This window comes from Lathyrus oleraceus, chromosome 3 (assembly GCF_024323335.1).
Source record: "Lathyrus oleraceus cultivar Zhongwan6 chromosome 3, CAAS_Psat_ZW6_1.0, whole genome shotgun sequence".
Lineage (NCBI taxonomy): Eukaryota > Viridiplantae > Streptophyta > Magnoliopsida > Fabales > Fabaceae > Lathyrus > Lathyrus oleraceus.
The window spans coordinates 520,220,802-520,235,015 of record NC_066581.1 but is presented as its reverse complement, the minus strand read 5'-3'; the positions used below and the strand labels follow the sequence as shown (position 1 = coordinate 520,235,015).

General features: G+C 32.0%; 1 protein-coding gene across 1 annotated transcript; it reads right to left on the bottom strand.

The window, feature by feature from the left end:
- Positions 1-123: 123 nt before the first annotated feature.
- On the bottom strand, positions 124-4,441 carry LOC127128609 (membrane-anchored ubiquitin-fold protein 1). Its single transcript, XM_051057975.1, has 4 exons — positions 4,101-4,441; positions 3,548-3,803; positions 1,604-1,774; positions 124-565 (listed from the first exon to the last, which is right to left on the bottom strand). The coding sequence occupies exons 2-4, from the start codon at positions 3,678-3,680 to the stop codon at positions 510-512; spliced, it is 360 nt and encodes a 119-aa protein (XP_050913932.1). The 5' UTR covers positions 3,681-3,803; positions 4,101-4,441; the 3' UTR covers positions 124-509.
- Between the last annotated feature and the right edge of the window lie 9,773 nt (positions 4,442-14,214).

Below are 14,214 nucleotides of genomic sequence, written 5' to 3'. Positions count from 1 at the left end.
AAGACACTGCAGTTTTTTCCTTTCTAGAGTAAAATAAATGAAGGTTAACAGGGTTCAAGCATCAAACCCTCTCTATTCATAATAGAGAGATGAAGTTAAAGAGTAACAAACAACAATACAATATAAACAATAACCCAAAATAAAGCACATTCAAACATTCAACACAGTTAAGTCTGCAAACATTTTGCACCAGGCACAGGTATAAGAAAAATCTCAAAATACACATCAGATACAATACAACAATGGTAAACTTGAAGAGAGAGTTCAATTCAGTAAGTGGCTTATGAGGACTATGACCAGAAATAAAACATCTATGAAAATTGTACAAGAGTTTTGTCTGTCACAGAGAACCACAATTCTCTTTTCCTGTAGTAAAGATATGAGGTATGCAGCCAAATAATTTGTGTATGAGGAAATCTTTGAAAGCCGCAGATTACGTGTGAAAATGAAGGGTATCTAACCGAACCACCTAAGAAAGATGATGATATTTTTTGCTATTCGATCTTATGCTATAAAATAACACAACCACACTTTTGCTGTGTTGTGTTGCTTGCGGCCTTCTTCTCTGTACAAGCAGAAAATACCAACAATGTCAAATTGCGTCAGAATGTAAACTAAAGAAAACTGTGGTTAACGCAGTTCAATTCATGATTAATGAACCTAACAAGGTATCGCAACTCATTAACCATCAACTAAATACAATTAACCACGATTTTGAATATCATTTACCATGATTTTCAAGTGCTCAAATATACACACATACCTTTGATTGTGTTGAGTATATGATTGATGAACTATAACACCTTTTTTATATTCATTAACCATCAATTGGACTTTGTTAATCACATATTTGTATTGCTTTAACCATATAATTTGATGTCAAAATTGTGTCCGAAAAACATTTTTCAAAGAAAAAAAGGATGACTTTTCTATGACAGCTTTTATAGGATGATACCTCATAATTAATCTGTCAATCAAGGACAGGTTCTAATAGTTAAGAAACACATCTATTATGCGGTTTTTACTACCAAAGCGAAACCCAACAGTCACTTGATAAAAAGGATTGCATACATAGTTTATTTGAACCAACTAAAATATATAAGTATCATAGTTTAGTTGATATTGGATGGCGGATTATGGCGGCCGACCAAAAATCCTTCATGTAGACATGGCGCTGTGTCCTGTGTCATGGCCTATGGCGACTAGCATAAAATCCGCCATGAAATAACACCTACTATTTACACGCCCAACAGACAGAAATTTGACAATTCTGACATATCAGTCACAAGACCTTTTATTTACCCGCCCAACTGACAGAAATTTGACAATGCAGACGTATCAGTCGCCAGACCATTTATTTACCCGTCTAACCGATGAAAGTCATGAGATTATATGCTAGTTATAATACAAAAGGAAATAAACTATTTCTACTGGTAAGAAGAGAAATGGTAAGAGAATGTTTTGCAAAAGTCAATAAAACTGTGGGAATCATATCATAGTCAAACTTTGAAAAAGAATAGTCAATCATTATTAAGCAATATTCACACACACACACAGAAAAATTAGAACAAGATTTTGGCATTATTGGAGATAAAAATTAGACCTTTGTCTGTAGTAGGTGGTTGCACAACCACATGCATTGTTGTAACTGTACCGGGTGTATCACACAAAGGATTCTGACTCTGGCATTCCCCAACTGTGCTGCTGTTCTCCAATATTTTTCCTGCGCTAATTAACTTCAAATCTTTTATAGTCTTCGGCCCATTCTCCTTATCTTCAAAACACAACACAAACATACAGTTACACATCTCATATATCAATAAAATAAAAGGGAGAATTTATTGTGAGCACGTAATACATCAATAATGGTTTAAGAACAGAACCGAACATCGAATTGGCAAAATTTCTGAATGGAATTTATGGTTCAACCAACCTTAAACCACTTAAATCAGGATGAAACCACGGTCAAACTACTAAGATAGCCGAACCATAGTGAAGGCCCATTCAAGGTTCAATCAGTTGAACCTTCAAGTATGACAGTTAGGAAATGAATTTTAGGAAACAAACTACTAAATATAACCAGTATTTTCCATATTTTAAGTTTAAGGATCTATTCAGAGACTTATATCACCTTATATACTTTAATTAATGAAATCATAAACAGTTTTTTCCTATGAAATATGCAAAGTATCCTTAATTCTGAAGGAAATCTTTCTTAAAAGAATTGAGCAAACAAAGTCTTTTCCACATTAATGCAACATAGCTTCGCACAAGCATATGAAGGACCACATGTCTTTTAACACATTATAATTCAAAATATCATATTAAAGGGAAACCTATTTCAATTCCTTTTCTTCTCTGATGTCATCACAAGCATGAAATATTTTGATATTATATCATTTACACAATGGCTACATCATGGATTTCTGAAAAAGTGATAACTATATATACTAAGAAATTATTACTTCTTCATCCACAATATATATCCTCTAATATAATATGAAGTCATAAAACCCAAAAACCTCAAATAATCACACACCTTCTGTCCGACAGTTTTTTAATCCATCCGACCAAACCACATGTCTTCCTTAATTTTCTTTTATCTTTAGGAATAGAAATTAGATAGTTAATGGAGAATTTAAATGAGAGGTTATAGACTTGGGGACGAGATTTAGAAACGCATGGCATTCACCTAAGTAGAAATAAAACAGAGTATATGGGATATAAGTTCAGTAAAAGGAGAAGTGTTTCTAACTTAGAGGTGAAAGATGGAAACCATATCATCCCACAAGCCACGCGGTTTAAATATCTTGGGTCTGTAATACAAAAAGATTGAGAAATAGGAGATGTAAACCATTGAATTCAAGCAGGGTGGTTGAAATGGAGAAGGGTTTTAGGGATTTATGTGACACAAAGATACCGCTCAAGCTGAAGGAAATTTTTATCAGACCGACACGAGAATAAAGTAAGTGTAGCACATATGAGGATGTTGCGTTGGATGTGTGGTAAGACTAGACATGATAAGATTAAAAATGAAAATATTAGAGTTTTGGAGTAGTACCTATAGTAGAAAAGATGGTGAAAAATAGACTTAAGTGGTTTGGATATGTAGAGAGAAGACCGACAAATTATGTGGTAATGAGAGTAAATCAGATGGAGAGGAGCTAAACAACTATAGATAGAGGAAGACCTAGAAAAACTATAAAAGAAGTTATTAAAAAGATTTCGAGATTAATGATTTGGATAGAAGCGTGATCCTGAATAGAACATCATGACGAAAGTTGATTCATGTATCCGACCTCAGTTATTGGAGTAAGACTTAGTCGTTGTTGTTTAGGAATCAAACTTGGAATCCAAGGGTTTTACAACACACCCTGTGTATCAACAACTTGCCATAGACCCCAGTGGTACCTGCCTCTCTTAACGCACGAACACAATGTCTCTTACCCAAAACAAGAGTAACAACAAAGCTCCATCGCAATTTTGACATAGACAATTCGCTATTAAGCTGAGAAACCATACAAAATACAACAATAACACAACTGACCTTTTGGCCATTGAGCAAGAATACTTTCTTTCAACGTTGCAATACTAGTAGCAGCTGGAAAACTTTTCGGGCCAATATCAGAACCATCTGTCAACCTAAACTTGATCTCAAACTGCTCTTGGTTCCCGGTCATGCTCAGAGATCCAAGAAATTTGCAAAGATTCCAAAGACTTCAGACAGGTTTTCCTATGAAACACTTCAATTCAGTTTAATTACTAAATAGTAGATTACAACTTATCACCACTCTTGAGAGTTTCTGCAAAAACAATACACAAACAAAAGTTTAACCAAGAGTTATCAAACACACACGTTTTATAGAAAACCAACAAGATGCAGAATCTATTAAACAAAACCATATCAATCATACAAGTTTGAAATCTAGCAAAGAAAAAACATAGGAACCGTGAGAATATAATAATCGAAACCCAACATGTTCTTACAAGAAAACATCATAACACAATTCAAACAAACTATCAAACACCTTACGTGCATAAAACAGATCTAATATTCAAACAGTTATGCACCAAACAAACAAAAAAAAAACATAACAAACCTTAAAGATTTGATTTGTTTTCTTGTTTATTGTTTATTGGTTTTGGTTTTTCTGAGTTGGGTATGGATGCAACTGAAGTCACGAGAATTTGGTTTGTAAAAACCTAGATGGATGAAAGAAGAAGAAGAAGATGAAGAAGAAGAAAAAGAGAAAGTGGGTGCTTTTTCTTCTTCTTTGTTTTATTTTTTTTATGTTTTTTGTTTTAGTTGGTTTGTGAAATGCAATGCAATAATTGAATATTAATATGGGAGAAAAGGAACAAGGAACGAGGGTAGTTCGGAATTTTCAAAGTTATGGAAATTTGTGGTCAATGGTTCCATTCTTTGGTTGTTGGTTTCTCCATTCTCCTAATCTCCGAAGGCTGTGGAAATTGAAAAACTTTACCATTTCTATATTTTTTTATTACATCAAATTTGCAACTTGTTTTTGGACAAATGTTTATCATTTTTAGTATTTATGGTATCACAAGGGGTATTTACCATTATGAGGGTGATTTTGTATATGGTATAAAATGTAGTTTTGGGGAAATTAAGATTTCCACAAATGTGATGTCATACCAAAAACACATTTTAAAAATATATAATGTGCAAATTAAGACAATATTCATATTATTAAATATATAAATGACTAACATTAAGTTAGTTTCAAATCTAAATTAATTTTAAATATGTCAACACAAATTGATATTCTAAGATTTTTTTTTTGATGTTTTATATGTGTTGCACTTAATTCAAATATGATTAGGAAAACACCAATTAATTTGTATGAGTCTAAGTGCGAGAAGAGATTGACATTTGATGTTTAAGCATTTAATAATTGTAAATTCGTGAATTGAAGAGTAGATGTGTCCTGTGAAAGAAGTAGATGGCATATAAACCAAATGTTTAACATGAAGAATGTGTCGATCAAAGTCAATTTTACCATTTTAAAATTTGATATATTTCTCGTGTGTCAAAGTTTTTCAAAGAATCATTTTGGTGTGAGTCATAATCAGATTTTAAATTTAAGAGATCTAACTTCTACCAGCAAGTTTGATTAAACATTGATAGCTAGTTCTATCAATGTTTGTGCTAAATAATTGTGTTCATCCTATGTTAAAAAAGTAAGGTGTACCTGCATCTACAAAATAAGTGATTTGCAGTTTCCACATCATGATTGCAGTGTCAGCACCTCAAAACCATATGCATTTTCCTTTGAATCGGGTTGCTTATATTCCAATAATATTATACATTATCTTCTAAGTCAATAATGACTTAGTATGAGGTATATAGAGATGTCAAATGAATTTTATCCAAGACTCAATGTGATCCATTCTGATACAGTTGTAGGCATCTTTAAAAGATAGACCAATATTTGCATATATTGTCCAATTGAGTTCATCGGAAGTAGTATTATCAAATGAAAAGTTAATCGTCAAAATATTATCAACAATTTGAAGAGCCAAAATGGATAATCCATCAGGGATGTTCCAATTGATGTCTTGGATAATTGAATTGACCTTGGCATTTTACATAAATTAATATACACTCACAATATTAGGTTTAAATCTATAATTTTGTATCTCAATCATTTTTTATTCCATAAATTAGTGTTTTTTCCATTACCAGCGGTCATCTACTATGTTCCTCCATAAAGGAGAAGGAATTCTTAATGTCATGCGTTATTGAAGAAGAAATATGATGCATGATTAGTTTTTTTTGTCTGAAGTATCAACTAATAAGCATAAAAGACAATTGATTATTGATAATCAACAAATTCTAACAAAGTGATAAACAACCAGCTTCGTTTATTGTCTTAATATCTCTTAGACCAAGACCTCCTTCAAACAAAGGTGAGCAAACCTTCCAAGATGTAGTAATCAATTTTCTAATATGTATGCTACATGTGTTAGACGATAGTGCCGATCTAGAAGGGGGTTGAATAGATTAGGTATTTAAAAATTTAGCGATTTTTAAAATTATTTTTAAAGGTTGCGAAAGCTCCCTAGACCACGATCGTCTAAATAATATGTTACTGGAAAGATCGGATATGCGTGAAACCTAGTGGAATGACTAAGATAAAGCTAATTAACAACAATCTTAATCAATCGATCAAATACACAAATTCTTGATATAGATGCCACCAATGATGAATTAAAACAATGAGAAAACAAGGAAAATATTGATAAACTTGTGCGAAGTTAATTTTAGCAAACACTTGGTGTGCACACTACACCAAGTCTTAAATTTACTAGAATTGATTATGCATAATTTTTCTTAGTTACAACCAAAGTGATTACAATAATTGATCAAACAACTTTAGTGCACAACAATTAAGCGAGATGAAGTTTTCAATTAGTTTCACACAAGATTCAATTTATGAAAAAATTAAAGAGTTAGATAAAGAGAGAACAACACAAAATTTGTTTAGGCAGTTCCCATTTCGTCCTCGCTTCCGGTACGTCTTCCCCCAATTCTAAAACTAGAATTGAGATATTTATTATCAATTGCAAAGTTTATACAAGAGAAGAAATAATCACCACCAAGCAAACATAAGTGTTATTGTAGATCCTATTCACTTCTCTCCCCTTGATTCGAGTTGAACCAAGTGCTTCAAACATTCTGAACAAACCTCTGATTGTAGCTACCTTATTGCAAGAACTCCAAGTTCTCCAAAACTCTAGCTCGGTTGATTTCGACCGGATATGCGTGAAACCTCTGATTGTAGCTACCTTATTGCAAGAACTCCAAGTTCTCAAAAACTCTAGCTCGACTGATTTCAATCGCGACACGCTTGAACCCAAACCTTTCTTCAAAATCCTATGGTTACCATTACTCGTTCGAATGAACCCGCCATTCTTCAAACCTTTCACTCGGCTGAATCTATGAATCAAAGGTTTGTGCAAAAAACCCCAAATCTTGGAGGACAAAATCCTAACGTTTTATTCAAGAAAAACCCACTAAAAACCTCTACCCAAACTAAGATACATAATCCTATTTGGACGTTGTCACCATAACAATGCACTATGATCAACAAAAATTGTTATATGTAGTTGTTGAAATATGCAATGAAGAATGAAGATGAAAAGGAACTTTAGTGTGTATCTTTCATTTTTCTTGTTGTTTTTATGAAAATGAGACTCAAGAATATATATATATATATATATATATATATATATATATATATATATATATATATATATATATATATATATATATATATATATATATATATATATATATATATATATATATATATATATATATATATACATATATATATATATATATATATATATATACATATATATACATATATATATATATATATATATATATATATATATATATATATATATATATATATATATATATATATATATATATATATATATATATATATATATATATATATATGGACCAAGTGAAAAACACATCAATTTTTTTTAGCAAAAATGCATAGCAGAAAAATGAGTGAAATCGACGACCACTCGACCTGTTCACACTAGGGACTCGACCTGTTCAGACCCACGGCAACACAATTCAAATAAAACAGGTTATGAGTCGACTCGTATAGGGATATGAGTCGACTCATCTTATTTTTCCAAAAATGAGTTGACTCAAAGAATCGACTTGTTCAGACCCGCAACAACACAATTCAAATAAAACAGGTTATGAGTCGACTCAAACAGGAGATGAGTCGACTCATCTTGTTTTTCCAGAAAATGAGTCGACTCAAAGACTCGACCTGTTCAGACCCGTGAGTTATAAAGAAAATGACATGCATCAATGAGTCGACCACTCTAAAGCATGAGTCGACTCAAAGATTTTAAATGATCAAAAATGAGTTTTTAAGATGTATTTTGGTCAATCCAAACCATTCTCTTATGGAGCTAAGGTACCAACAATGATCACATGCAATATTAACATATATGAGATGCTCATATATGCATAGACATATTGAATTGATACTTTGAGCATGTTAAAGAATGAATTCACTTTACGATATGATGACACCGTCCAAAATACACAGTATGAGCTACTAAAAGGTTTGACATCATTAAAACAAGGACTAAGAACCTTTACCCTCACAACATGTCCACACAAAATTTCTAATGCAATAATCTAGTTTGTTAAGAATATTGGCCAATACTCTATCTCTTATGACTTAAAGATGAAGTATTCTATATTTCCTTTGAATATAGGAACTCCAAGATAGTTAAATGATGTGTATCCCGTAGTGAATCCAATCATATCTTCAATGTGCCTCAACCAAGATCTAGAACTACCTTCATCATAACGCTTATACTTAGTTAGACTGTTGTGTTGATCAGAACTCTAACTTTATTCTTGAAGAATGTGGTTAATAATTTGACCATATACTTCTCTATGTCATTCTCAAGAGTGTGATTTTCTACCTTATTCAAATTTAGAAAGTCAACATTCACTATGTCATTCACTATGGAATTTGTAGATTCACCTTTCTCTATGCCATTCACATTATCATTAACTAGTATAGCCTATTTGGACTTCTTAGGTTTGTATCTTGTAGATTCATTAATTAGAGGCTTCTCAACATTCTTGTCTTTCAACTTTCAATATTTATTAATAATATGATTGTAACACACACACACATATACACACACACACACAATGATCATAAAAAAGAGGTAAATGCTCGTATATCAATTAAAAAAAGAATGCTTAATCCTTTTGTTCCACCAAAATATGATCCTATAGAGTATCTGGCATGTTAAGGTCTATCTGCACACGCGCAAAATGCCCTCAAGTTCTTTGTCTTGTAATCTCATTCATTGATAAAGGAATGTCAATACTAAATGAAGATGCAAATAAATTAGTCGGTTCTCAATATTTTAAAGGTAGAAAATTCATCCTTAACTACACTTGAGCATGTGTAATCTTCAATTTTTAGGTCTAAAATCTAGAGTCAACCTAGACAAACGCATGAGCGAGGGCTTGAAATTTCATATCCCTACACTCCATTTTTTTAAAAATATTCTCCCTTGATGTTAATGAAAATAAAAAGTAGTCATGTTCCAAAGGAGTTAAATCCCAATTAGTAATTGGACTCCTTAACTTCATTAGTTTGTAACGTAATTCTAATGCCTTCAATGGCACGTTACCTTTACTAGTGATAAATCTCCCATATAAATTATTATTGTAGTGTTCGAGTCCTTCTTTGTAAGTCTCTTCAAGTATCTTGATCGAGAGACAATTATCTTTCAGATAAGACTTGGAAAAATTAGAAAATGGCATGTCACAAGCATTTTGAAGGGCACGTGCAAAGGAATTTTTTATGTTTGGGGTTGAGATTGAGACATAAAAGTCATTCGAGGAAGAAGAGTCGACCATGGAAGGTATTCATGTCGAAAGCCGACACAAAATGAGTTCATGTCGGTTATGTTTTCCTCCAAAGCCTAGCATATTATCCTCATAAAACCTTGTGTCGTGCGAACACAATATATCTCTCCTCGAGCCTTGTTTCGACGATCAAAATTGTGAAAGTATATCCATGTGTCTCGCAAACCTTACTTTCAAAAAAACAGCTCGATCATATAGATAACAAATCCAAATTCTCTAGTTTTTTAAAAACAGATTAGAGAAAAACGGGAATCCCAAACCCTGACCCTCAAATTCGGAAAATTGTTAGTTGTTAGTATTATATTTACACTCTATAAGTTTTGATCCCTAAACTTCCAACTCCTTTTAACCCTTAACTTAATTGATCAAAGTCAATTTAACTTGCCCTTACCCAATACATTTATATTTTTATTATGATGTGTTTTTCTATAGCACAATGTCATTTTATCAAACCATGATGCCTTTGATGATTAAAAGTGTCTAAACTATGAAAAGTTTAGGACGAAATATCTAAATAAGGACTATGAGTTTGCATTTGGTATGGAATTTAATTCCTTAAGTGATTTCAAAGATACAATAATTGAGCGGTTAACTTTAAATGAAAGAGAAATTACATTTGTTAAGAATGAAAGTTACAGGGTCAGGGTAGTATGCAAGGGAAAACGTAGTTTTTTCCTCTAAAACCTTAGGTGGGCAACCATACATGTTCTAGGATTTTGAATAATAAATATTCAAAGTCAAAGTGGATTGCAAAGAATGTTATAAATAAGATGCAGACACATGAGACAATTAAAATTGCTTACATCACTCAGTTGAGATTACCCTAAATGTGATACCTTGATTAATAACATATATGAGTCATTCAATGCCACAATACTAGTAGCAAGGGACAAACCTATATTAACTATGTGTGAATGGATAAGAAACTACTTAATGAATATGATGTTCACCTCTGCAACTAAGCTAGATAGATGGGAACATAATGTAATGTCCATTCTTAGGAAAAGTTTGGATAAGGAGGTTTTTATATGAGTGTTCAATGGACACAATGTTGGTTTATAAATGAGGAATGACATGTAAGACATTCATATAACACACTATAATTTATTTTTTATGTTAGAAAAAAGACATGTACATGCAAATTCAAGGATTTGGTTGACATAAAATGTAGACATTCTTTTGTAAGCATTGACCTATGTACAACAACAAAAATTAAGGATTTTGTTGATGAGTGCTACTATAGGAAAACATAGGCACTATGTTATAATTTTCCTATTATTCCAATAAATGGAATGGATATGTGGTCAAAAGTTGAGGCAAATGAACTAAACACACCTTTATACAAGAAAGGACCTATAAGACTTAAGAAACTAAGGTTTAGGAAAATGGGAGAGGGTGGTTTGAGAATAAAGGGACTTGGGGTGTCACATAGATGTGCCAAATGTGATAAGTTAGACCAAAACTCAAGGAGGTGGAAAGCTACCATTCATAATACATATGTCTTGAAACGAAAGGAAAACTTTAATTTCGCAATATTGTTGTCATTTTATGTTTATTTGATATGTGTACTAATGTATTATGTTTTTGTTATAAAGAAGGCAACAAACCAATAATTGATGGAAACATTGTTGATCATGTTGCAGGTCCAACCAATGATTATCTTGTTACAAATGGAAACATTATTGAGCATGTTGCAAATGAAAAATATGTTGAACATGAACTTGTTCAATTTGTCTAACCTAAAAAGAGGAAATTAAAGAGAACTGGGAAGCAATTGGGCTACCATGTACAATATGTTACTGATGGATCTAGTGCAAATCTAAACCATGTACTTAGTGAAAATGAAGAATATGAACCTGGTGCAAATGAAGAACTTGGAACTAGTATAAATAAATAACCTAGAGCTGGTGCAAATGCAGATATGTAAAATGATTTGCCTGATGATGTGTTTTGTACATCTTTGGAACCAATTTAGATGTGTAATCAATACATGTAAAGCCAATTGACATAAAAAGTATACCATTGAAGAAAAGTCCAAAACCAAAAAAGAAGGTGGCATATGGAATTAACAAAAGGTCTAGTGACAAATTATGGACTTTGATGACTAAGACTATTAAAGGGTTTGAAACTAGTAGTGATGAACCCATTTTGATGCCCCAAGGATGAAAAGAGAAATTCGACTTAAGAACTTAGTGTGGTGGTATCCGACCCTAAGCTTGGGACATGTATCATAGTTATGAGGTCTTGGGATGATATATCTGTGAATCTATGTGCTTGTAGGTATTAAGCTAATACATATGTTATTGAACCAATGATCCTAATATTGTTGACTATCTTGGTGTTTTAATGATGACAACATCGATGCTTATTAAAGTCGGTGGTTACAACTTTTAAACTCTCTAATGATTATCATTAACTTGAAGATGTATCAATCCTCATCAAGTAGAATATTCAAAGTTCTAGTAAAGTGCTTATACGATCCGTGTATCTGGGAAAGAAACTTGAAGTTTCAAAGTTATAAAAGATATAAAGTTTGAAAGCTCGCTTGGTTGTGTATGTCTGAGTGACCAGAGTCTTGTAAAAGTAGGAGAGTAATTCCTAAACTAATAAGGAAACTCCCACGCACTTAAAATCTTTGAGAAGCCTCTTCATATTTTATAAAATCTCCTAAAAAAACCCTTTTAAGGCATAACAAATTGATTAGGGAACTATCTAATAAGTTAGAGCTACTTTACAACTAAATAATCGATTAGCTTTAGTGTTATAATTGATTATTTCATTTTTTTAATGCTCCAAATCGATTGGAACAAGTCTCATAATGATTGTCAATGCCTAAATATCAAAATCTTCCAATTGTGGCTTGAATAATTGATCACTCATGTGTAATAATCAATTGGGATAATCGATTATTCCATTAATTTGACCCATGGATTATTTCCTTTTTTAGCTATATTTTATTTCATATAAATGACCTCTCCTCATTTGAAAACACACTAGAATTCGAAGTTTTCCTATTTCTTTCTATTTTATTACTCTTTTGTCTCTCTTGATATTTTTCTTTCACCAAAAGTCGCCTTAGTGCCTTGTGAGTGAAAACTACTTGTGAAGAAAGTTTTGTACTAGTGGTGTGCCCTATTTTTTTTATTTCAAGAGTGTAATTCTCTTGAAAGATATTGTTTGGTTCTAGATATAACCCAGTGAAAATATTAATTTAGGTCTAGAGCTCTTTCTGGTATAGGTTATGTTCGGTTATTGAGATTAGCTGGTAAAATCTCTACTCAGTTCATGAGCTCAGCCCCTGGAAAAACTCTTGTTTGGATAGGGGGATAAGACAATGTAAAATCTCTTGATTCTCTTATAACAAAGGTTTTTGGGTATAACCTATAAAAGCACAAGTCATTATTAAAACTATTAATAAGTTCTCTTAGGGATGGTACTAGGCCAATATTCGACCAAACCTATATAAATCTCAGTGTGATCTCTTTAACCCGATCTTTTTAGTTTGATTCATTTATATTCCCAATTTTATCTCCGCTGCTTTTCTCTATGCTATTTCAATACTAATACAAACTATTGGTTTTAAGTAAATAAAAAAATATTAAATTAATCACAAATTTTAAATATCACAATTCACCCCCTCTTATTAATATAGGGATTTTTACAACCATGGACATACATACTCTTTTTGGTAAATTATAGGAACATGAGATGAAACTGAAAAGACTTGTTATGGATGAGTAAGTGAGAAGAAGAACAAAAGTATAGCTCTCAAATTCGAAGATTGTGATTGTGATGGTGACATGTCACTCATTGTGCAAAACTCAGAAGATTCTTGAAGCATGAGAAAATACATCAAGAGGAGAAAAATCAAAACGAATGAAAATCTTCATTTACTCCTACATGTTATCAGTGTTGAAAGAAAGGTCATATCTGACCAAACTTACCTTTAGGAAAAAAGGCAAATCATAATAAGAAAAATTCTTATAAATCTAAAAAAAAATGCCAAAAAGGCTTACATCGCTTGGAATGACAATGACATGGAGTCCTCATATGATGAAGAGGCCAACATTTATCTCACGGCAGATCATCAAGACGATGAGATAACCTTTTACTTTTCTTAACAAGATTTATTCTGCATTTTTCAGAAGCTAACAAAGGAAACAAGTCGGTTAGAATAAATTGTATCTACCTTTAAAGACATTATTTTTCCCTTGAGTTGAAAAATAAAAACTTATTGGAAGAAATAGAAAATCTTAAAGGGAGACAAAATGATCTAGTTCAAATCTCTTCCCCTTCTAACAAAGAATTATATTAATGCGTCAAGTGTGATAATGTGACATTTTGAAAAATGAAATTTGTGATCTTCAAAAAATACTTGACAAGTTCACTAAAGGAAAAGACGACTTTAATCTTTTAGTGGGAAACCAAAGAGCTTCCTACAATAAAGTCAGTATTGGCTATGAACCCAAGAAAATTAGTAAAATATTTAGTGATATTTGTAATGCTAAATCTACATCTCAGTTCAAAACCTTAAAATGTAATTATTATTAACTCACATGGATAGCTTTGGTAATGTATACTTCATTATAGTTATGGATGAATACTCTTGGTAAACTTGGACATTATTCTTATTACAGAAAAGAGGCGTGTTTGTTTCCTTTCGAAAGCTATCTAATGTTATCTAGAACGAGAAAGGATTGAGCATTGCATTTATTAGAAGAGATCATGGTGGATAATTCCAACTTGAGGAATTC